This window comes from Oncorhynchus nerka, linkage group LG14 (assembly GCF_034236695.1).
Source record: "Oncorhynchus nerka isolate Pitt River linkage group LG14, Oner_Uvic_2.0, whole genome shotgun sequence".
NCBI classification, from domain to species: domain Eukaryota; kingdom Metazoa; phylum Chordata; class Actinopteri; order Salmoniformes; family Salmonidae; genus Oncorhynchus; species Oncorhynchus nerka.
This window is the reverse complement of record NC_088409.1, coordinates 7,927,956-7,953,970: the sequence shown is the minus strand read 5'-3', so window position 1 is coordinate 7,953,970 and position 26,015 is coordinate 7,927,956. Positions and strand designations below refer to the sequence as shown.

At 46.5% G+C, this 26,015-nt stretch overlaps 2 protein-coding genes across 2 annotated transcripts in view; one reads left to right on the top strand and one right to left on the bottom strand.

Moving 5' to 3' along the window:
* LOC135575108 (doublecortin domain-containing protein 2-like) overlaps window positions 1–26,015 on the top strand; it is a 492,912-nt gene that overhangs the window by 75,316 nt on the left and 391,581 nt on the right. The gene's annotated exons all lie outside the window — the stretch shown is intronic.
* The window catches only part of slc6a3 (solute carrier family 6 member 3), a 37,275-nt gene continuing 15,917 nt past the window's right edge, over window positions 4,658–26,015 (bottom strand). The window contains 9 exon segments of the mRNA XM_065027082.1: window positions 4,658–4,740; window positions 5,993–6,064; window positions 7,066–7,233; window positions 7,923–8,023; window positions 16,577–16,676; window positions 17,120–17,248; window positions 21,711–21,820; window positions 23,587–23,711; window positions 25,546–25,649. Of these exon segments, the coding sequence (XP_064883154.1) occupies window positions 4,717–4,740; window positions 5,993–6,064; window positions 7,066–7,233; window positions 7,923–8,023; window positions 16,577–16,676; window positions 17,120–17,248; window positions 21,711–21,820; window positions 23,587–23,711; window positions 25,546–25,649 (933 nt within the window). The 3' untranslated portion in view covers window positions 4,658–4,716.

The following is a 26,015-nucleotide window of genomic DNA, read 5'->3' as shown; positions in this document are numbered from 1 at the left end:
ATTAAACCTGATGTGCTTTGTAGAGAAACTCAGATAATTGGCTGTTAGCTGTTTCTGTTTCCAAATAGCCTGTTAAGAGACGTCTGATGGAGAGCTATGGCCATGTTACCCAGCACATCTTGGTATTTTATTAGGATCCCTGTTAACAATTAAACCTGATGTGCTTTGTAGAGAAACTCAGATAATTGGCTGTTAGCTGTTTCTGTTTCCAAATAGCCTGTTAAATGGAGCCTGTTAAGACATCTTGGTACCCTGTTAACAATTAAACCTGATGTGAGAGATAATTGGCTGTTATGTTTCTGTTTCCAAATAGCCTGTTAAGAGACGTGATGGAGAGCTATGGCCATGTTACCAACACATCTTGGTGTTTTATTAGGATCCCCATTAGTTACTGCTAAAGCAACAGCTACTCTTCCTTGGGGTCCAACACAGAACATGACATAATACAGAACATTAATAGACAACAACAGATCAAGGACAGAACTACATACATTGTTTTTTAAAGGCACACGTAGCCCACAAATCAATACAAACACCCAGATGATCTAGGCCAAATAGAGGCGTTGTGCCAGTCAATAAGACATCTTCATTAACTGTATATTATCTCTGTAACAGGGGAACCATAGATCAGGCAGGTAGCCTGGTGGATTAGGAGCGTTTGGGCCTGCAATTGAAAGATTTTCCGGATCGAATCCCCGAGACGACAAGGTGAAAATATTTTGTTCTGCTCACTCTCAGGGGAACTAGATATGCATAAAAAATTTTTTTTTTTTACATTTCACACCTTGTACAAGTTCCCCATACAGAGAAGATAGAGAAACAGGACTATATAAACCCACCTCGTTATATATAGCTCTGTGTCCACGCCAATTGTCTTTGGTTTACTTGGATTCTAGTGCACTACAGTATGGCACTAAAACTATAATGTTGGATGCACCCTATTCCCTATTCAGGGAACTATTTTTGACTAGGGCTCTGGTCAAAAGCAGTCCACTATATAGGGAATAGGGTGCTATTGGGTTGAGGTCAGTCCATTTAATACGGCTAGATATTCATGGAGGGACAAAAATGTATGTTTTCTAACTGTCCATCGTGTTAATAATGGACTGTATTGTGTTAATAATGGACTGGTCATATTCATTGGGTAAATGGAACACAGGGCTTGAGACAACTAGCATGTTATCTTAGGGGCTGTCTTGGTCATATTCATTGGGTAAATGGAACACAGGGCTTGAGACAACTAGCATGTTATCTTAGGGGCTGTCTTGGTCATATTCATTGGGTAAATGGAACACAGGGCTTGAGACAACTAGCATGTTATCTTAGGGGCTGTCTTGAAAGTCGTACATATTGAGATCACTTTTTTAAAGAAAGAGATTTTAGAGTTTTGAAGATTATCTTTTCAAAGACTGTCCTTCTGGAATTGATTTAAGTCAAGCTTCTATTTAATATCTATGTTTTTGAATTGAACTAGGGGGTTAAGAGCAAATTCTTATTTACAACGACGGCTTACACCTGCCAAACTCGGACGATGCCGGGCCAATTGTGCACCACCCTATGGGACTCCCAATCACGGCCAGTTGTGATACGGCCTGGAATTGAACCAGGGTGTCTGTAGTGACACCTCTAGCACTGAGATGCAGTGTCTTAGACCGCTGAACCAGGGTGTCTGTAGTGACACCTCTAGCACTGAGATGCAGTGTCTTAGACCACCGCGCCACATGACAGACCTGAAGAGTTTTGTTACTAAACACAGGTCATTTTGTGTTGCTTAAGTTGCCATAATAATATAATATATAAACACCCTGAAATGACTGACCCCCTTGATAAAGAGGAGCAAAACATGACTGTATAAAATGAATAAATACTGAGCTATATTGACAACAAACTGGGAAATGACATTATTTATACTAATACAATTGCTGTGAGAATGTTTTCTCAATACTTTTCCATGTCTAACCTTGCAAATATAGCGCACACTGAGCCTTTTACTAGAATGTTTTCTGAGATTCTAGAACACCTTGTGAGGATAAAGGTACTGAGACTTATTCTAGAATGTTTTCTAAGATTCTAGAACACATTGTGAGGGATCTTAGAACAGTCCTCCATACAGAATCCTTTCAGATCCTTGATATCCTCTGTCTGTGCTTATGGACCGGCTCTCTTCAATTCACACCACAGGTTTTCAATGGGGTTCAAGTCTGGAGACTGAGAGGACCATTGCAAAAAATGTTGATTTTTGTGGCTAATGAATCATTTCTTTGTGGATTTTGACGTGTGCTTGGGGTTATTGTCTTGTGACCAAGTTTCAGCCTCCTAACAGAGACAACCAGGGTGTTTGGATAAAATGTCTTGGTTCTGGGTAAAGATCATGATGCTGTTGACCATAACAAGGATCCCAGGACCAGTGGAAGCAATTTAGTCCCATAGCATCAAAGATCCAGCACAATATTTTACAGTAGGTACGGGGTTCTTCTCTGCTTGTGAATTCTCATTTTCAACGCCACGCCCACCACTGGTGTACGTGGCCAGAGATATTCATTTCCATGTCATCATCTTTTTAATTTTTTTAAAAACTTTTAGTCAGTTAAGAACAAATTCTTATTTTCAATGACGGCCTAGGAACAGTGGGTTAACTGCCTGTTCAGGGGCAGAACGACAGATTTGTACCTTGTCAGCTCGGGGATTCGAACTTGCAACCTTTCGGTTACTAGTCCAACGCTCTAACCACTAGGCTACCCTGACCAAAGCATCGGTTCCAGTCCATGTGCCAGTGTGATGTATCAAATTACAGGTGTATACATCTGTTGGTTGACATGAAAATAACCTCATACCTACTGTAAAACATGGTGGTGGATCTGTAAAACATGGTGGTGGATCTGTGATGTTATGGGGCTGTTTAGCCTCCACTGGTCCTGGGATCCTGTAAAACATGTTGGATCTGTGATGTTATGTTATACCTGTAAAACATGGTGGTGGATCTGTGATGTTATGGGGCTGTTTAGCCTCCACTGGTCCTGGGATCCTTGTTAAGGTTATACCTGTAAAACATGGTGGTGGATCTGTGATGTTATGGGGCTGTTTAGCCTCCACTGGTCCTGGGATCCTTGTTAAGGTTATACCTGTAAAACATGGTGGTGGATCTGTGATGTTATGGGGCTGTTTAGCCTCCACTGGTCCTGGGATCCTTGTTAACAAGGTCAACGGCAAAATTAACTTTACTCAGTACCAAGACATGTGTGTCAATTATTTTGACGCCTACCTTTGAGGAAAAAGTTTAAACAAAATCTCTTTCTCTGAGCAATTGTATTAGTATAAAATAATCACACAAAAAAATGAACATTACAATGTAGCTCAGTATTTAAATCATTTATTTTTTCTCATCTTTATCAAGGGTGTCAATTGTTTTGGACCCCCCGGTACATTTGAAAACATTTTCAGAAGAGACGTAACAGACAACACATTTTTGAAGTGTCAAAAGGAAACTGTTGGCAAAATATAAAAAAGCTAGCTTACTATGTAACGGGTATATGTTGTCACAAACTTAACTTAAAACATGTACACTTTCAGATACAGTTAAATACAGTAATGTCATTTTATTATTGGCTATGTTGTTTCTGTAATAAATACTATTTCGCTTAGTTACCTCTACAACAGATAATCATATCATATTTTTCATCAGGATTTTACACTAAACCAAATACTCTGATTTTTCTCAGCTCACAAAATAAACATGAATATATTGGTGTATTATCCATAATCATAACAGTCATTGTTTAAGATTGATATTTTGACCGAACGTCACCAACATCCTGATCTAGATCACAGCACACAACCACACGTCCATTGAGGAAATTAAAGACCACTACGATTTGACAGCTTGGTTGGCATTTCAAACACTTCTCTCTCCTCTTGTTACAGTATAAACTCTCTTCACATGTCTGCTGTGCCTCCTTCTAGCCATCCATCCCTCACTCTATCCCTCCATCCATCCCTCACTCTATCCCTCCATCACTCTCTCTATCCATCCATCCATCCTTCCCTCACTCTAGCCATCCATCGCTCACTCTATCCATCCCTCCCTCCCCCTCTCTATCCATCCCTCCCTCCCTCCCTCTCTCTATCCATCCCTCCCTCCCTCTCTCTATCCCTCCCTCCCTCCCTCCCTCTCTCTATCCCTCTCCTCCCTCCCTCCCTCCCCCTCCCTCCCTCCCTCCCCATCCCTCCCTCCCACGCTCTCTCTATCCCCCTCCCTCCCTCCCCCTCCCTCCACTCTCTATCCCTCCCTCCCTCTCTCTCCCTCCCTCCCTCCCTCCCTCCCTCCCTCCCTCTCTCTATCCATCCCTCCCTCCCTCCCTCTCTCTCTCTATCCATCCCTCCCTCCCTCCCTCCCTCTATCCATCCCTCCCTCCCTCCCTCCTCCCTATCTCTCTCTCTCTCTCTCTATCCCTCCCTCCCTCCCTCCCTCTCTCTATCCATCCCTCTCTCTCTCTCTCTCTCTATCCATCCCTCCCTCCCTCCCTCCCTCCCCCTCCCTCCCTCCCTCCCTCTCTCTCTCTCCATCCATCCTCCCTCTCTCTCTCTATCCCTCCCTCCCTCCCTCCCTCCCCTCCCTCCCTCCCTCTCTCTCTCCTCTCTCTCTCTCCCTCCCTCCCTCCCTCCCTCTCTCTATCCATCCATCCTCCATGTGAACAGACCCCTGTCTTCTTCCTGGGCTCAGATCACCATCCAGTGTTGGAGCTGTGGAAACCAATGGGAAAGGACAATAAATACACTAAGGTAGAGTAAGGTAAGGTAGGGTAAGGTAAGGTAAGGTAAGGTAAGGTAAGGTAAAGGTAAGGTAGGGTAAGGTAAGGTAGGGTAAGGTAAGGTAGGGTAAGGTAAGGTAAGGTAAGGTAAGGTAGGGTAAGGTAAGGTAAGGTAGGTAGGGTAGGGTAGGGTAGGGGTAGGGTAAGGTAAGGTAGGTAGGGTAGGGTAGGGTAAGGTAGGGTAAGGTAGGGTAGGTAAGGTAGGGTAAGGTAAGGTAGGGTAAGGTAAGGGGTAAGGTAGGGTAGGGTAAGGTAAGGTAAGGTAAGGTAAGGTAAGGTAGGGTAAGGTAGGGTAGGGTAAGGTAAGGTAAGGTAAGGTAAGGTAAGGTAAGAGGGGGTAAGGTAGGGTAGAGTAAGGTAATATAAGGTAAGGTGGGGTAAGGTAAGGTGGGGTAAGGTAAGGTAAGGTAAGGTAGGGTAGGGTAGGGTAGGGTAGGGTAAGGTAAGGTAAGATAAGGTAAGGTGGGGTAAGGTAAGGTAGGGTAGGGTAGGGTAAGGTAAGGTAAGGTAGGGTAAGGTAAGGTAGGATAAGGTAAGGTGGGGTAAGGTAGGGTAGGTAGGGTAGGGTAAGGTAAGATAAGGTAAGGTGGGGTAAGGTAAGGTAGGGTAAGGTAAGGTAAGGTAGGGTAAGATAAGGTAAGGTAGGGTAAGGTAAGGTAAGGTAAGGTAAGGTAAGGTGGGGTAAGGTAAGGTAAGGTAGGGTAGAGTAAGGTAAGGTAAGGTGGGGTAAGGTAAGGTAAGGTAAGGTAGGGTAAGATAAGGTAAGGTAGGGTTAAGGTAAGGTAGGGTAAGATAAGGTAAGGTAGGGTAAGGTAAGGTAAGGTAGGGTAAGATAAGGTAAGGTAGGGTAAGGTAAGGTAAGGTAAGATAAGGTAAGGTGGGGTAAGGTAAGGCAGGGCAAGGCAAGGTAAGGTAGGGTAAGATAAGGTAAGGTAAGGTAGGGTAGGGTAGAGTAAGGTAAGGTAGGGTTAAGGTAAGGTAAGGTAAGGTAGTGTAGGGTAAGGTAAGGTAAGGTAAGGTGGGGTAAGGTATGGTAGGGTAAGGTAGGGTAAGGTAAGGTAAGGTAAGGTAGGGTAAGGTAAGGTAAGGTAAGGTAAGGTAAGATAAGGTAAGGTAAGGTAAGGTAGGGTAAGATAGGAAGGGGAGGTTAAGTAACATAAAGTAAACAGTGAAGAGCAGCTTACCGTAAACCTCCTAACTTCTCCGTTATCCACCAGGTGGTGTTCGTGCTCAGGCGTTATGGCGTAGGCCAGTCTCTACAGGAAGACAGGACGGGAATCACTTACCAAAGAAACTAACTTGTCTTCATTATACTAATCATTGTGCATTAATTACCAAGCTGGATATTCAGATTTGCTGGAGATGTTATAGCTCATCAACCATATTGCTCACCTACCGAATATATATGTGTCACTGTCAGTGTTGACATTTCTGTGCATTGATGTTGATAAAAGTGAGCATCACTTTGGTTCAAGGAGTCTGCTAAATCACTATAGCAGCAAATATCAATACAAACCAGACTTCCCACTTATATAAACCAGACTTATATAAACCAGACTTATATAAACCAGACTTCCCATGTATATAAACCAGACTTATATAAACCAGACTTATATAAACCAGACTTCCCACTTGTATAAACCAGACTTATATAAACCAGACTTCCCACTTGTATAAACCAGACTTATATAAACCAGACTTATATAAACCAGACTTATATAAACCAGACTTATATAAACCAGACTTCCCATGTATATAAACCAGACTTATATAAACCAGACTTATATAAACCAGACTTCCCACTTGTATAAACCAGACTTATATAAACCATACTTCCCACTTATATAAACCAGACTTCCCACTTATAAACCAGACTTCCCACTTATATAAACCAGACTTCCCACTTGTATAAACCAGACTTATATAAACCAGACTTATATAAACCAGACTTCCCACTTGTATAAACCAGACTTATATAAACCAGACTTCCCATGTATATAAACCAGACTTATATAAACCAGACTTATATAAACCAGACTTCCCACTTGTATAAACCAGACTTATATAAACCAGACTTATATAGACCAGACTTCCCACTTATATAAACCAGACTTCCCACTTATATAAACCAGACTTCCCACTTGTATAAACCAGACTTATATAAACCAGACTTATATAGACCAGACTTCCCACTTGCATAAACCAGACTTATATAAACCAGACTTATATAAACCAGACTTATATAAACCAGACTTACATCACAGAACTTTCCAGGTAAGGTGCACATCTTGTAGATGGCATAGAGAGGCACCATGGTCATGGAGGAAATAGCCAAGCACCAGCCAATCATGTTGGCCCATATGGGAAACGTGTACGTCCCGTAGTTAGGAGGGTTAAAGGTCGCGAAGCTCACCACCACCATGAACTGGAGAAACAGAGGGTTTTGGGGTTAGGACACTTTCCTGTTTCAAGTCATAAGGACACTTATGGACTAGCCTCTACTGAAGCTAGCAAACTGTAGTTAGCCTCTACTGAAGCTAGCAAACTGTAGTTAGCCTCTACTGAAGCTAGCAAACTGTAGTTAGCCTCTACTGAAGCTAGCAAACTGTAGTTAGCCTCTACTGTAGCTAGCAAACTGTAGTTAATGCCTAGACCTTGGTGTGCATGACTGAGAGCTGTCATAAGGACACTTATGGACCAGCCTCTACTGAAGCTAACAAACTGTAGTTAGTGCCTAGACCTTGGTGTGCATGACGGAGAGCTGTCATAAGGACACTTATGGACCAGCCTCTACTGAAGCTAGCAAACTGTAGTTAGTGCCTAGACCTTGGTGTGCATGACTGAGAGCTGTCATAAGGACACTTATGGACCAGCCTCTACTGAAGCTAGCAAACTGTAGTTAGTGCCTAGAGATTGGTGTGCATGACTGAGTGCTGTCATAAGGACACTTATGGACCAGCCTCTACTGAAGCTAGCAAACTGTAGTTAGTGCCTAGACCTTGGTGTGCATGACTGAGAGCTGCATGGACTATTCACCTGGTTCCATTTTGCACCAGGTAAACTAAAACATACTTGACATGTTTGACCCAGGTGTTTCTCTCTTCATGAACTCACCAGGAGGAAGCACGGGCTGACAAACTTCCAGCACAGTCTCCAGTACAGGCCTGGTCTCTGTCCGATCATCTCCTCGATGTCGTCACTGAACCGGTCCACTCCTGAAGGGAAGAGTTCAAACCGTGGCAGTTAAAAACGTGTGACGGTTCGTCATTATAACCAGCGTTGGGGTCAATTCAAATTGGAAGCTGTCAATTCAGACAAGATAGAACAGCCAAAGGGGGCGGTGTTGCAATCTACTGCAAAGATAGCCTGCAGAGTTCTGTCCTACTATCCAGGTCTGTACCCAAACAATTTGAACTTCTACTTTTAAAAATCCACCTCTCTAAAAACAAGTCTCTCACCGTTGCCGCCTGCTATAGACCACCCTCTGCCCCCAGCTGTGCTCTGGACACCATATGTGAACTGATTGCCCCCCATCTATCTTCAGAGCTCGTGCTGCTAGGCGACCTAAACTGGAACATGCTTAACACCCCAGCCATCCTACAATCTAAACTTGACGCCCTCAATCTCACACAAATTATCAATGAACCTACCAGGTACCTCCCCAAAGCCTTAAACACGGGCACCCATATAGATATCATCCTAACCAACTTGCCCTCTAAATACACCTCTGCTGTCTTCAACCAAGATTTCAGCGATCACTGCCTCATTGCCTGCATCTGTAATGGGTCAGCGGTCAAACGACCTCCACTCATCACTATAAAACGCTCCCTGAAACACTTCAGCGAGCAGGCCTTTCTTTTTTTTTTCTTTTTTTACCCCTTTTTCTCCCCAATTTCGTGATATCCAATTGTTGTAGTAGTTACTATCTTGTCTCATCGCTACAACTCCCGTACGGGCTCGGGAGAGACGAAGGTTGAAAGTCATGCGTCCTCCGATACACAACCCAACCAAGCCGCACTGCTTCTTAACACAGTGCGCATCCAACCCGGAAGCCAGCCGCACCAATGCGCCGGAGGAAACACCGTGCACCTGGCCACCTTGGCTAGCGCACACTGCGCCCAGCCCGCCACAGGAGTCGCTGGTGCGCGATGAGACAAGGACACCTCTACCGACCAAGCCCTCCCTAACCCGGGCGACGCTAGGCCAATTGTGCGTCGCCCCATGGACCTCCCGGGCGCGGCCGGTTACGACAGAACCCAGGGACTCTGATGGCACAGCTGGCGCTGCAGTACAGCGCCCTTAACCACTGCGCCACCCGGGAGGCCCCGAGCAGGCCTTTCTAATCGACCTGGGCGGGGTATCCTGGAAGGATATTGATCTCATCCCGTCAGTAGAGGATGCCTGGATATTTTTTTTAAATGCCTTCCTAACCATCTTAAATAAACATGCCCCATTCAAGAAATTTAGAACCAGGAACAGATATAGCCCATGGTTCTCCCCAGACCTGACTGCCCTTAACCAACACAAAAACATCCTATGGCGTTCTGCATTAGCATCGAACCGCCCCCGTGATATGCAGCTGTTCAGGGAAGCTAGAAACCATTATACACAGGCAGTTAGAAAAGCTAAGGCTAGCTTTTTCAAGCTGAAATTTGCTTCCTGCAACACTAACTCAAAAAAGTTCTGGGACACTGTAAAGTCCATGGAGAATAAGAACACCTCCTCCCAGCTGCCCACTGCACTGAAGATAGGAAACACTGTCACCACTGATAAATCCACCATAATTGAGAATTTCAATAAGCATTTTTCTACGGCTGGCCATGCTTTCCACCTGGCTACTCCTACCCCGGTCAACAGCACTGCACCCCCCACAGCAACTCGCCCAAGCCTTCCCCATTTCTCCTTCTCCCAAATCCGTTCAGCTGATGTTCTGAAAGAGCTGCAAAATCTGGACCCCTACAAATCAGCCGGGCTAGACAATCTGGACCCTTTCTTTCTAAAATTATCTGCCGAAATTGTTGCCACCCCTATTACTAGCCTGTTCAACCTCTCTTTCGTGTCGTCTGAGATTCCCAAAGATTGGAAAGCAGCTGCGGTCATCCCCCTCTTCAAAGGGGGGGACACTCTTGACCCAAACTGCTACAGACCTATATCTATCCTACCATGCCTTTCTAAGGCAAGGCAACAAACAGATTACCGACCATTTCGAATCTCACCATACCTTCTCTGCTATGCAATCTGGTTTCAGAGCTGGTCATGGGTGCACCTCAGCCACGCTCAAGGTCCTAAACGATATCTTAACAGCCATCGATAAGAAACATTACTGTGCAGCCGTATTCATTGATCTGGCCGAGGCCTTCGACTCTGTCAATCACCACATCCTCATCGGCAGACTCGACAGCCTTGGTTTCTCAAATGATTGCCTCGCCTGGTTCACCAACTACTTCTCTGATAGAGTTCAGTGTGTCAAATCGGAGGGTCTGCTGTCCGGACCTCTGGCAGTCTCTATGGGGGTGCCACAGGGTTAAATTCTTGGACTGACTCTCTTCTCTGTATACATCAATGAGGTCGCTCTTGCTGCTGGTGAGTCTCTGATCCACCTCTACGCAGACGACACCATTCTGTATACTTCTGGCCCTTCTTTGGACACTGTGTTAACAACCCTCCAGGCAAGCTTCAATGCCATACAACTCTCCTTCCGTGGCCTCCAACTGCTCTTAAATACAAGTAAAACTAAATGCATGCTCTTCAACCGATCGCTACCTGCACCTGCACGCCTGTCCAACATCACTAATCTGGACGGCACTGACAACTACAAATACTTAGGTGTCTGGTTAGACTGTAAACTCTCCTTCCAGACCCATATCAAACATCTCCAATCCAAAGTTAAATCTAGAATTGGCTTCCTATTTCGCAACAAAGCATCCTTCACTCATGCTGCCAAACATACCCTTGTAAAACTGACCATCCTACCAATCCTCGACTTTGGCGATGTCATTTACAAAATAGCCTCCAATACCCTACTCAACAAATTGGATGCAGTCTATCACAGTGCAATCCATTTTGTCACCAAAGCCCCATACACTACCCACCATTGCGACCTGTACGCTCTCGTTGGCTGGCCCTCGCTTCATACTCGTCGCCAAACCCACTGGCTCCATGTCATTTACAAGACCCTGCTAGGTAAAGTCCCCCCTTATCTCAGCTCGCTGGTCACCATAGCGTCTCCCACCTGTAGCACACGCTCCAGCAGGTATATCTCTCTAGTCACCCCCAAAACCAATTCTTTTTTTGGCCGCCTCTCCTTCCAGTTCTCTGCTGCCAATGACTGGAACGAACTACAAAAATCTCTGAAACTGGAAACACTTATCTCCCTCACTAGCTTTAAGCACCAACTGTCAGAGCAGCTCACAGATTACTGCACCTGTACATAGCCCACCTATAATTTAGCCCAAACAACTACCTCTTTCCCTACTGTATTTCATTTATTTATTTATTTTGCTACTTTGCACCCCATTATTTTAATTTCTACTTTGCACATTCTTCCATTGCAAATCTACCATTCCAGTGTTTTACTTGCTATATTGTATTTACTTTGCCACCATGGCCTTTTTTTGCCTTTACCTCCCTTCTCACCTCATTTGCTCACGTCGTATATAGACTTGTTTATACTTTATTATTGACTGTACGTTTGTTTTACTCCATGTGTAACTCTGTGTCGTTGTATGTGTCGAACTGCTTTGCTTTATCTTGGCCAGGTCGCAATTGTAAATGAGAACTTGTTCTCAACTTGCCTACCTGGTTAAATAAAGGTGTTCTCAACTAGCCTACCTGGTTACATAAAGGTGTTCTCAACTAGCCTACCTGGTTAAATAAAGGTGTTCTCAACTAGTCTACCTGGTTAAATAAAGGTGTTCTCAACTTGCCTACCTGGTTAAATAAAGGTGTTCTCAACTAGCCTACCTGGTTAAATAAAGGTGTTCTCAACTAGCCTACCTGGTTAAATAAAGGTGTTCTCAACTAGCCTACCTGGTTAAATAAAGGTGTTCTCAACTAGCCTACCTGGTTAAATAAAGGTGTTCTCAACTAGCCTACCTGGTTAAATAAAGGTGTTCTCAACTAGTCTACCTGGTTAAATAAAGGTGTTCTCAACTAGCCTACCTGGTTAAATAAAGGTGTTCTCAACTAGCCTACCTGGTTAAATAAAGGTGTTCTCAACTAGTCTACCTGGTTAAATAAAGGTGTTCTCAACTAGCCTACCTGGTTAAATAAAGGTGTTCTCAACTAGCCTACCTGGTTAAATAAAGGTGTTCTCAACTAGTCTACCTGGTTAAATAAAGGTGTTCTCAACTAGTCTACCTGGTTAAATAAAAAATTAAAAAAATTAAAAATTAAATTCAGGAAGTAAATCTTTTTTTTTTTAAAGACCATCGATTTTCAATAGACTTCAAAGTAAAAGCTATTTATTTCAAAAGGTTTTCTTTTCATTTTTGAAGTTTAAAATCAAATCACTTTCTGAATTGACTACCTTCAATTCGAATTGAACCCTTAACCTGATCAAACCCCTTGAGTCGTCATTCACAGAGCAAACAGAGGGAAAGGACATTGTGGATGAACAATAGTTGTCTTTGTGTTCTCTCGTTCTGAGGAAACGACAGTACATTTGAAATACAAGGATATTAACATTCTGGTAGCGTGTTTAATACCACTAGCATCAAGTCGCTTTCCTCATCTAGGCTTCTCCTCACTCAACCTTCTCTCTTTGTTCCTTGCCTGGGAGGCACTTCTCAAAGCCCAGGCATAATCCCAATGTGACTGGAGCCTATGGAGAGCAGGCAGCTGTTCCTGTGGAGGGCACAGGGTGCCACAGCCACCTGTCAGTAGAGATGGAGCCAGGGAAAAGGCCCGGAGAAGCCTGGGGCTAAAGTAGTCTGCCCTCCCAGGCTGAGGCCACCACGGCAGGGCAGCAAGCTGACCACACTGACCCCCGAGCCACAAGGCTGGTTAGACATACACAAACACACGCACGAATGTAAGCACACACACACACACACACACACACACACACACACACACACACACACACACACACACACACACACACACACACACACACACACACACACACACACACACACAGCACTGTCTGGACCCCCTGACCAGCAGTATAGTAGATCAGACTAACAGTCTAAACCAGAAGTGAGCTTTGGAGACGTTCTTTTTTAACCTGAATTCACTCTGGAGACGTTGCTGTAAAATGCCTGTGGGCTTTCAGATAACTTCAATGTTGTCTGAGCAAAGCAAGTTGCTCGTCGTACTGTAGTGTCACACAAGAAAGTGTAAAGGAAAGACGAAAATACGGTGATGAGCTTTTAATGCGCCTTTTCCATAAACACCGAGGGTCTTATTCTGGTGATGATTGAGGCTTGGCTGCCGTTTGACAAATACAAATCTATCTCTTATCCATTAATTATCTCTGAAGGAGATACCTCTACCTGCACTGTTGACTAGATTATCTCTGATGGTAGCCTACCTGCACTGTTGACTAGATTATCCTCTACCTGCACTGTTGACTAGATTATCTCTGAAGGTAGCCTACCTGCACTGTTGACTAGATTATCTCTGATGGTAGCCTACCTGCACTGTTGACTAGATTATCTCTGATGGTAGCCTACCTGCACTGTTGACTAGATTATCTCTGAAGGTAGCCTACCTGCACTGTTGACTAGATTATCTAGATTATCTCTGAAGGTAGCCTACCTGCACTGTTGACTAGATTATCTCTGAAGGTAGCCTACCTGCACTGTTGGCTAGATTATCTCTGAAGGTAGCCTACCTGCACTGTTGACTAGATTATCTCTGAAGGTAGCCTACCTGCACTGTTGACCTAGCATTATCTCTGAAGGTAGCCTACCTGCACTGTTGACTAGATTATCTCTGAAGGTAGCCTACCTGCACTGTTGACTAGATTATCTCTGAAGGTAGCCTACCTGCACTGTTGACTGGAGCACACGTGTCAAGACCAGAGTGGACACACACACACACACACATCCCTGCCCGACACACATACCATATAACGCCACATTTGTTGTGACAAAATCGTCAGTAAAGTTGAAAATGTGATGGGAATCCATTTTTTGTTTCAGGACATGGGAATTGAACATCAAAAGTTATTGTAATGTTCACTACATCATCACACACAGCCGTCTATCTGCAACAAGTCAACGTGAGGTAAACACAGCCGTCTATCTGCAACAAGTCAACGTGAGGTAAACACAGCCGTCTATCTGCGACAAGTCAACGTGAGGTAAACACAGCCGTCTATCTGCAACAAGTCAACGTGAGGTAAACACAGCCGTCTATCTGCGACAAGTCAACGTGAGGTAAACACAGCCGTCTATCTGCGACAAGTCAACGTGAGGTAAACACAGCCGTCTATCTGCGACAAGTCAACGTGAGGTAAACACACCTCTGGTGGCAAAATTAGCATTTTGTTTTTATGCGTATTATACCCGATTTTTGAATATTCGTATGAAAATCTGGCGTCACTTGGATGGAAAACTGTCTTATAAGGGACTTTGTTGGGCCTCCACAATCAATTTGAGATACTTTGGGCTGATTTGAAAAGGATGCTAGAGAAATGCTATTATCGGTAGCCACGACTTGAATGGGATTTGTGACACAGATGCTAACGCGTTAGCGTGCGGAAACAATGCCAGGGGAAATAAAAACCAAAGTATGGATTGATGTCACACCTCGTCCGTAGACTGTTTTACGGGGTTAGGAAACCAATGTGTCGTTTTGTCATTTGGGTGTACTATCCCTTTAGTTAACATTGAAAGACACAGCACAAGGGAATCTTCCATCGGGCCTAGCTTATATTTCTGACATCCAAGTATCATCAGAACCACAACAGACCCCCCCCAAAAAACCCATCAATCTTTACACCACAGACTGGGATGTTGACCTCAGATATTCAATATCAATACACTATTATTTGTATGTAATGTCTCTGTCCAGTCCAAACACCTAAACACTAAATAGTAATATGAACCATACACTCTGAGTGGCAGAAACACACCAGAGACAGGCTTTTTACCTCCCGGTCTTCTGACAGCTGATGAGGTAGTGTTGCATGGCGGCACAGCAGAGGAATATCCAGACTGATATCCCATCAGACCCTATCAATGGCCTAATAGGGCATCAGCTTGGATGGCCATGAAGAGCTAAGAGTCTCCCCTCCTCACCTCTTCCTCCCTCCCTCCTCCTCCCTCCTCACCTCCTCCTCCCTCCCTCCTCCTCACTCCTCACCTCTTCCTCCCTCCCTCCTCCTCCCTCCTCACCTCCTCCTCCCTCCTCCTCCTCCTCCTCCTCCTCACTCCTCACCTCCTCCTCCCTCCCTCCCTCCTCCTCCTCCCTCCCTCCTCCTCGTCACCTCCTCCCTCCCTCTTCCTCCCTCCCTACTGTGTAGAACAAGACAGGAGTCCCCCCATCCCATCTCCTCCCTTCCCCCTCCTCTTCTTGTGTAGAACAAGACAGAGTCCCCCCCCTCCCATCTCCTCCTTACCCCTCCTCTTCTTGTGTAGAACAAGACAGGAGTCCCCCAAAGTCCCTCCCATCTCCTCCTTACCCCTCCTCTTCTTGTGTAGAACAAGACAGAGTCCCCCCTCCCTCCTCATCCCATCTCCTCCTTACCCCTCCTCTTCTTGTGTAGAACAAGACAGGAGTCCCCATCCCATCTCCTCCTTACCCCTCCTCTTCTTGTGTAGAACAAGACAGAGTCCCCCCCTCCCATCTCCTCCTCACCTCCTCTTCTTGTGTAGAACAAGACAGGAGTCCCCCCCCCTCCCTCCCCCTCTCCTCCTCACCTCCTCTTCTTGTGTAGAACAAGACAGGAGTCCCCCCCCCTCCCATCTCCTCCTCACCTCCTCTTCTTGTGTAGAACAAGACAGGAGTCCCCCCATCCCATCTCCTCCTTACCCCTCCTCTTCTTGTGTCCCTCCAAGACAGGAGTCCCCCCATCCCATCTCCTCCTTACCCCTCCTCTTCTTGTGTAGAACAAGACAGGAGTCCCCCCTCCTCCCTCCCTCTCCTCCTTACCCCTCCTCTTCTTGTGTCCCTCCTCAAGACCCTCCCTCCCCCCCTCCCATCTCCCTCCTTACCCCTCCTCTTCTTGTGTAGAACAAGACAGGAGTCCCCCCTCCCATCTCCTCCTTACCCCTCCTCTTCTTGTGTAGAACAAGACAGGAGTCCCCCATCCCATCTCCTCCTTACCCCCTCCTCTTCTTGTGTAGAACAAGACAGGAGTCCCCCCCCTCCCATCTCCTCCTTACCCCTCCTCTTCTTGTGTAGAACAAGACAGGAGTCCCCCATCCCATCTCCTCCTTACCCCTCCTCTTCTTGTGTAGAACAAGACAGGAGTCCCCCCCCTCCTCCCATCTCCTCCTTACCCCTCCTCTTCTTGTGTAGAACAAGACAGGAGTCCCCCCATCCCATCTCCTCCTCCCTACCCCTCCTCTTCTTGTGTAGAACAAGACAGGAGTCCCCCCCTCCCCTCCCCTCCCATCTCCTCCTTACCCCTCCTCTTCTGTAGAATCAGGAAGGGGTCCCTCCCCTCCTCCCACTCCTCCCATCCTCCTACCCTCCCTACACCTCACCGTATAACTAGGCAGGAGCACCCCTTCCTGTGCCTTTCCTCGTTCCGCTCCTTCCCCCTCCTCCTGCTCCTCCCTCCTCCTCCCATCCTCCCCCTCACCTCCCTTCCTCACCGTAGAACCAGGCGATGCCGATGGCCTCAATAAGCACTCCAAAGAGAATGGATGTCCCAGCAGCAAAATGGTCCAGCAGAGTGAACACATAGATACCACCCTGGAGAGGAGAGGAGAGGAGAGAGGAGAGGAGGAGGAGAGGAGAGGAGGGAGGAGAGGAGAGGAGAGAGGAGAGGAGGGGAGGGGAGGGAGGGGGAGGGAGGGGAGGGGAGGAGGAGGAGGAGAGGAGAGGAGAGGAGAGGAGAGGAGAGGAGAGGAGGGAGAGGAGAGGAGAGGGAGAGGAGGGAGGAGGAGAGGAGAGGAGAGGAGAGGAGAGGAGAGGAGAGGAGGGAGGAGAGGAGGGGAGAGGAGGGAGAGGGAGGAGAGGAGAGGAGAGGAGAGGGGAGAGGAGAGGAGAGGAGAGGAGAGGAGAGGAGAGGAGAGGAGAGGAGAGGAGAGGAGAGGTTCCATTTGATGTCTCTTATATTAGCCATGTGTCATTCATGCAAATTCCTTAGATGCTTGAGGAATAACTGTACACACACATCTTTTTCGTCCACTTACATTAGTGACACAGAACAGTGAGATGAGGAAGGTGGACACAACGATGAAGAGGGTGAAGAGTTCCCGGTGTTTGTGGAGAAACTTGAACTCATCCATCAATCCTGTGATCACTGACTCCATCCCTCCCATCTAGAGACCAGAGACAGAGCACAGAACACAGAGCACAGAACAGAGAACACAGAACACAGAACACAGAGCACAGAACAGAGAACACAGAACACAGAGCACAGAACAGAGAACACAGAGCACAGAACATAGAACACAGAGCACAGAACAGAGAACACAGAGCACAGAACAGAGAACACAGAACACAGAGCACAGAACATAGAACAGAGAACACAGAACATAGAACAGAGAACACAGAGCACAGAACATAGAACACAGAGCACAGAACAGAGAACACAGAACATAGAACACAGAACACAGAACACAGAGCACAGAACAGAGAACACAGAACATAGAACACAGAACACAGAACACAGAACAGAGAACACAGAACATAGAACACAGAGCACAGAACAGAGAACACAGAACACAGAACACAGAACACTGAACATAGAACACAGAGCACAGAACAGAGAACACAGAACATAGAACACAGAGCACAGAACAGAGAACACAGAACATAGAACACAGAGCACAGAACAGAGAACACAGAACATAGAACAAGAACAGAGAACACAAAACAGAGCACAGAACAGAGAACACAGAACAGAGAACACAGAACAGAGAAGGGTCCCCCAGAGAACCCCTCCTCCTGAACAGGAGAGGAGTAGGGTTTGTCACCATCTCCTCCTTAGCCTGAACCTTGGTCGGACAAAAGCCTGCACACCTCACCCCATAGCAGATTAGCCAGTCCTGATCCTGCTGGGTCGGACAAAAGCCTGCACACCTATTAGCTCCCCAGGAGTAGGGTTTGTCACCACTAGCCTATAGCAGGATTAGCCAGTCCTGATCCTGCTGGGTCGGACCAAAAGCCTGCACACCTATTAGCTCCCCAGGAGTAGGGTTTGTCACCACTAGCCTATAGCATGATTAGCCAGTCCTGATCCTGCTGGGTCAAGACAAAAGCCTGCATCCCACCTATTAGCTCCCCAGGAGTAGGGTTTGTCACCACTAGCCTATAGCAGGATTAGCCAGTCCTGATCCTGCTGGGTCGGACAAAAGCCTGCACACCTATTAGCTCCCCAGAACAAGTAGGGTTTGTCACCACTAGCCTATCTTCTGTAGCAGGAGTAGCCATCTCCTGATCCTGCTGGGTCGAACAAAAAGCCTGCACACCTATTAGCTCCCCAGGAGTAGGGTTTGTCACCACTACCCATCCTCCTACCTATAGCAGGATTAGCCAGTCCTGATCCTGCTGGGTCGGACCAAAAGCCTGCACCTCCCTATTAGCTCCCCAGGAGCACTCCAGGGTTTGTCACCACTAGCCTATAGCAGGATTAGCCAGTCCTGATCCTGCTGGGTCGGACCAAAAGCCTGCACACCTATTAGCTCCCCAGGAGTAGGGTTTGTCACCACTAGCCTATAGCAGGATTAGCCAGTCCTGATCCTGCTGGGTCGGACCAAAAGCCTGCACACCTATTAGCTCCCCAGGAGTAGGGTTTGTCACCACTAGCCTATAGCAGGATTAGCCAGTCCTGATCCTGCTGGGTCGGACAAAAGCCTGCACACCCTATTAGCTCCCCAGGAGTAGGGTTTGTCACCACTAGCCTATAGCAGGATTAGCCAGTTCTGATCCTGCTGGAGAAACTTGACCATCCAAAGCCTGCACTCCTATTAGCTCCCAGGAGTAGGGTTTGTCACCACTAGCCTATAGCAGGATTAGCCAGTCCTGATCCTGCTGGGTCGGACCAAAAGCCTGCACACCTATTAGCTCCCCAGGAGTAGGGTTTGTCACCACTAGCCTATAGCAGGATTAGCCAGTCCTGATCCTGCTGGGTCGGACCAAAAGCCTGCACACCTATTAGCTCCCCAGGAGTAGGGTTTGTCACCACTAGCCTATAGCAGGATTAGCCAGTCCTGATCCTGCTGGGTCGGACCAAAAGCCTGCACACCTATTAGCTCCCCAGGAGTAGGGTTTGTCACCACTAGCCTATAGCAGGATTAGCCAGTCCTGATCCTGCTGGGTCGGACCAAAAGCCTGCACACCTATTAGCTCCCCAGGAGTAGGGTTTGTCACCACTAGCCTATAGCAGGATTAGCCAGTCCTGATCCTGCTGGGTCGGACCAAAAGCCTGCACACCTATTAGCTCCCCAGGAGTAGGGTTTGTCACCACTAGCCTATAGCAGGATTAGCCAGTCCTGATCCTGCTGGGTCGGACCAAAAGCCTGCACACCTATTAGCTCCCCAGGAGTAGGGTTTGTCACCACTAGCCTATAGCAGGATTAGCCAGTCCTGATCCTGCTGGGTCGGACCAAAAGCCTGCACACCTATTAGCTCCCCAGGAGTAGGGTTTGTCACCACTGAGCCTATAGCAGGATTAGCCAGTCCTGGATCCTGCTGGGTCAGACCAAAGCCTGCACACCTATTAGCTCCCAGGAGTAGGGTTTGTAGGGTTTGTCCTGTTCGGACCAATCAGCCTGCACACTATTTTCCCTATAGGGGATTAGCCACTAGCAGGATTAGCCAGTCCTGATCCTGCTGGGTCGGACCAACAAGCCTGCACACCTATTAGCTCCCCAGGAGTAGGGTTTGTCCTGCCACCTATTAGATCCCCAGGAGTGGGTTTGTCACCACTACCTATAGCAATTAGCCAGTCCTGATCCTGCTGGGTCACCAAAAGCCTGCACACCTAGCTCCCAGGAGTAGGGTTTGTCACCACTAGCCTATAGCAGGATTAGCCAGTCCTGATCCTGCTGGGTCGGACCAAAAGCCTGCACACCTATTAGCTCCCAGGAGTAGGGTTTGTCACCACTAGCCTATAGCAGGATTAGCCAGTCCTGATCCTGCTGGGTCGGACCAAAAGCCTGCACACCTATTAGCTCCCCAGGAGTAGGGTTTGTCACCACTAGCCTATAGCAGGATTAGCCAGTCCTGATCCTGCTGGGTCGGACCAAAAGCCTGCACACCTATTAGCTCCCCAGGAGTAGGGTTTGTCACCACTAGCCTATAGCAGGATTAGCCAGTCCTGATCCTGCTGGGTCGGACCAAAAGCCTGCACACCTATTAGCTCCCCAGGAGTAGGGTTTGTCACCACTAGCCTATAGCAGGATTAGCCAGTCCTGATCCTGCTGGGTCGGACCAAAAGCCTGCACACCTATTAGCTCCCCAGGAGTAGGGTTTGTCACCACTAGCCTATAGCATGATTAGCCAGTCCTGATCCTGCTGGGTCGGACCAAAAGCCTGCACACCTATTAGCTCCCAGGAGTAGGGTTTGTCACCACTAGCCTATAGCAGGATTAGCCAGTCCTGATCCTGCTGGGTCGGACCAAAAGCCTGCACACCTATTAGCTCCCCAGGAGTAGGGTTTGTCACCACTAGCCTATAGCAGGATTAGCCAGTCCTGATCCTGCTGGGTCACCTTGACCAAAAGCCTGCACACCTATCTAGCTCCCCAGGAGTAGGGTTTGTCACCACTAGCCACCTTGCAGGATTAGCCAGTCCTGACCCTGCTGGGTCGGACACTAAAATACTGCCTGCACACCTATTAGCTCCCCAGGAGTAGGGTTTGTCACCAGCCTATAGCCTATAGCGGATTAGCCAGTCCTGATCCTGCTGGGTCGGACCAAAAGCCTGCACACCTATTAGCTCCCCAGGAGTAGGGTTTGTCACCACTAGCCTATAGCAGGATTAGCCAGTCCTGATCCTGCTGGGTCGGACCAAAAGCCTGCACACCTATTAGCTCCCCAGAGTAGGGTTTGTCACCACTAGCCTATAGCAGGATTAGCCAGTCCTGATCCTGCTGGGTCGGACCAAAAGCCTGCACACCTATTAGCTCCCCAGGAGTAGGGTTTGTCACCACTAGCCTATAGCAGGATTAGCCAGTCCTGATCCTGCTCTGGGTCGGACCAAAAGCCTGCACACCTATTAGCTCCCCAGGAGTAGGGTTTGTCACCATCTGTGCCATAGCAGGATTAGCCAGTCCTGATCCTGCTGGGTCACCTTGTCCAGAACACTAAAACTGCCTGCACCACACTAAGAATTAGCTCCCCAGGAACATCGGGGTTTGTCACCACTAAGAATACTGCCATCTAGCAGGATTAGCCAAGAATACTGATCCTGCTGGGTTATTAAGAATACTGACCATCTGTCCAAAAGCCTGCACACCTATTAGCTCCCCAGGAATAGGGTTTGTCAGAACACTAAGAATACTGCCAGGATTAGCCAGTCCTGATCCTGCTCTGGGTCGGACCAAAAGCCTGCACACCTATTAGCTCCCCAGGAATAGGGTTTGTCACCACTCCAGCCTATAGCAGGATTAGCCAGTCCTGAATCCTGCCATGGGTGGACCAAAAGCCTGCACACCTATTAGCTCCCCAGGAGTAGGGTTTGTCACCACTAGCCTATAGCATGTTGTCATCTCAGAAACTGGTGGTTGATCAGTTCATAGTTTGCTCTATAATGGTGAGCGGTGAATACTGACAGCACTGTCGACCTGCCCAGAGTCAGCAACATGATGAAGAAGATAACTGCCCACACTGATGATCCTGGTAATGTTGCAATGGCCTCTGGGTAGATGATGAACACTAGACCAGGACCTGTATGGGACACAACAAACACAGATGAATGATCTAGTTATCTAAAGTGTTAATCAAACATCTATTCTGTGATGGAGACTTGTCTGAAGAACACAGCAAATCTGTGGCAACATTTGTTTAAATCAACAGTGGGTGACAATGTAGACCACATGATTGATTTGTGCTGATAAACTGACATATAGATTGTCCAGAATCAGCCCTGACACCAAGCCCAGAGCAGCTTTTTTAATATATACATTTAATATTGCACCTTGTCATAAAGACAAGTGGACATGACATCAATTTAGAGATCCCAGCACAAGAATATAATGATTGGCTGAAAAATTTATTGGAAATGTCAAAACATCTAACCATTTTTTATAAGGAACAAAACAATTATTTCAGGTCTCCATCGAATTATCTGAGAAAAGAGTGCTGGGCCATTGTCCAGAACACTACTGACCATCTGTGGTCACCTTGTCCAGAACATTAAGAATACTGACCATCTGTGGTCACCTTGTCCAGAACATTAAGAATACCATGACCATCTGTGGTCACCTTGTCCAGAACACTAAGAATACTGACCATCTGTGGTCACCTTGTCCAGAACACTAAGAATACTGACCATCTGTGGTCACCTTGTCCAGAACACTAAGAATACTGACAATCTGTGGCCACCTTGTCCAGAACACTAAGAATACTGACCATCTGTGGTCACCTTGTCCAGAACACTAAGAATACTGACCATCTGTGGTCACCTTGTCCAGAACACTAAGAATACTGACCATCTGTGGCCACCTTGTCCAGAACACTAAGAATACTGACCATCTGTGGCCACCTTGTCCAGAACACTAAGAATACTGACCATCTGTGGTCACCTTGTCCAGAACACTAAGAATACTGACCATCTGTGGCCACCTTGTCCAGAACACTAAGCATACTGACCATCTGTGGTCACCTTGTCCAGAACACTAAGAATACTGACCATCTGTGGTCACCTTGTCCAGAACACTAAGAATACTGACCATCTGTGGTCACCTTGTCCAGAACACTAAGAATACTGACCATCTGTGGTCACCTTGTCCAGAACATTAAGAATACTGACCATCTGTGGTCACCTTGTCCAGAACACTAAGAATACTGACCATCTGTGGCCACCTTGTCCAGAACACTAAGAATACTGACCATCTGTGGTCACCTTGTCCAGAACATTAAGAATACTGACCATCTGATGGTCCACCTTGTCCAGAACACTAAGAATACTGACCATCTGTGGTCACCTTGTCCAGAACACTAAGAATACTGACCATCTGTGGCCACCTTGTCCAGAACACTAAGAATACTGACTGTCTGTGGCCACCTTGTCCAGAACACTAAGACTACTGACCGTCTGTGGCCACCTTGTCCAGAACACTAAGAATACTGACCGTCTGTGGTCACCTTGTCCAGAACACTAAGAATACTGACCGTCTGTGGCCACCTTGTCCAGAACACTAAGAATACTGACCATCTGTGGTCACCTTGTCCAGAACACTAAGAATACTGACCGTCTGTGGTCACCTTGTCCAGAACACTAAGAATACTGACCATCTGTGGTCACCTTGTCCAGAACACTAAGAATACTGACCATCTGTGGTCACCTTGTCCAGAACACTAAGAATACTGACCGTCTGTGGTCACCTTGTCCAGAACACTAAGAATACTGACCGTCTGTGGCCACCTTGTCCAGAACACTAAGAATACTGACCGTCTGCGGCCACCTTGTCCAGAACACTAAGAATACTGACCGTCTGTGGCCACCTTGTCCAATGGCACGCTGTGTTTATGGGACATGTAACCCAGGAAGGAGAAGATGACGAAGCCAGAGAAGAAGCTGGTCAGGGAGTTGATGGAACTGGTGATGATGGCATCTCTGGAAGAGAGAGTGAAGAGGACAAGAGCATATTCATATACCTGGTAGATCCAGAACAGACTGGTGTTATAGACATGGCCAGTAGGTATTACTGTCCTCTATAGAACAGACTGGTGTTATAGACATGACCAGTAGGTATTACTGTCCTCTATGGAACAGACTGGTGTTATAGACTTGACCAGTAGGTATAACTGTCCTCTATGGAACAGACTGGTGTTATAGACATGACCAGTAGGTATTACTGTCCTCTATAGAACAGACTGGTGTTATAGACATGACCAGTAGGTATTACTGTCCTCTATAGAACAGACTGGTGTTATAGACATGACCAGTAGGTATTACTGTCCTCTATAGAACAGACTGGTGTTATAGACATGGCCAGTAGGTATTACTGTCCTCTATAGAACAGACTGGTGTTATAGACATGACCAGTAGGTATAACTGTCCTCTATAGAACAGACTGGTGTTATAGACATGACCAGTAGGTATTACTGTCCTCTATAGAACAGACTGGTGTTATAGACATGACCAGTAGGTATTACTGTCCTCTATAGAACAGACTGGTGTTATAGACATGGCCAGTAGGTATTACTGTCCTCTATGGAACAGACTGGTGTTATAGACATGGCCAGTAGGTATTACTGTCCTCTATAGAACAGACTGGTGTTATAGACATGGCCAGTAGGTATTACTGTCCTCTATAGAACAGACTGGTAGGTTATATAGAACAGACTGGTGTTATAGACTCAGTAGGTATTACTGTCCTCTATAGAACAGACTGGTGTTATAGACATGGCCAGTAGGTATTACTGTCCTCTATGGAACAGACTGGTGTTATAGACATGGCCAGTAGGTATTACTGTCCTCTATAGAACAGACTGGTGTTATAGACATGGCCAGTAGGTATTACTGTCCTCTATAGAACAGACTGGTGTTATAGACATGGCCAGTAGGTATTACTGTCCTCTATGGAACAGACTGGTGTTATAGACATGGCCAGTAGGTATTACTGTCCTCTATAGAACAGACTGGTGTTATAGACATGACCAGTAGGTATAACTGTCCTCTATGGAACAGACTGGTGTTATAGACATGGCCAGTAGGTATTACTGTCCTCTATGGAACAGACTGGTGTTATAGACATGGCCAGTAGGTATTACTGTCCTCTATAGAACAGACTGGTGTTATAGACATGGCCAGTAGGTATTACTGTCCTCTATAGAACAGACTGGTGTTATAGACATGGCCAGTAGGTATTACTGTCCTCTATAGAACAGACTGGTGTTATAGACATGGCCAGTAGGTATTACTGTCCTCTATAGAACAGACTGGTGTTATAGACATGGCCAGTAGGTATTACTGTCCTCTATAGAACAGACTGGTGTTATAGACATGGCCAGTAGGTATTACTGTCCTCTATAGAACAGACTGGTGTTATAGACATGGCCAGTAGGTATTACTGTCCTCTATAGAACAGACTGGTGTTATAGACATGGCCAGTAGGTATTACTGTCCTCTATAGAACAGACTGGTGTTATAGACATGACCAGAACAGACTAGGTATTACTGTCCTCTATAGAACAGACTGGTGTTATAGACATGGCCAGTAGGTAAGCGCCTTCAAAGGTATTGTAATTCACCAGCTCAGCAGCAGTTTGTCACCTCTGTTATCAACACTGAGGGCAGCATACCAAATAGCACCCTATTCCCTACGCAGTGCACTACTTTCAACCAGAGCCCTATGGGTCCTAGTCTAAAGTAGTGCACTATATAGTGAATAGGGTGTTATTTGGGACACTGAACCCCTGGGTTTTGTTCTGTTCTTCTACTTTACCTATAGCAGTTGTTGCTGAATTTGTTATAGCTGGAGAACGCTATTAGCACACCAAACCCGACTCCCAAAGAGAAGCAGATCTGAGTGGCAGCGTCTATCCAGACCTACACAACAAACAGCCGGGGGACAGAGGACAACAGACACAAGGGGGGAAGGCTGTTATTAGAGATAATTGCAGGAAACTCATTCAACAGAAAGATGAAAGACACTTGTGAATACGGGGTAATTTAGCAAATTGTCGCTGCATGCATGTGTCTAATCTAATTCTCAAATTGTTGCTTTGAGTCCTTAGCGGTCGTGTGCGTTGCTACTGGAGGGGGGGCGGGAGGAGGGGGGGGGGGCAGCTGGAGATTCTTACAGCGCCCTTATTAAGGCAAATGATTCATATATACATTTCATCAGTCGGGATTTCATGGATACTGAAATATTAAATTGTTTATAACGAACCTTGTATTTTCCTGCACTAAATG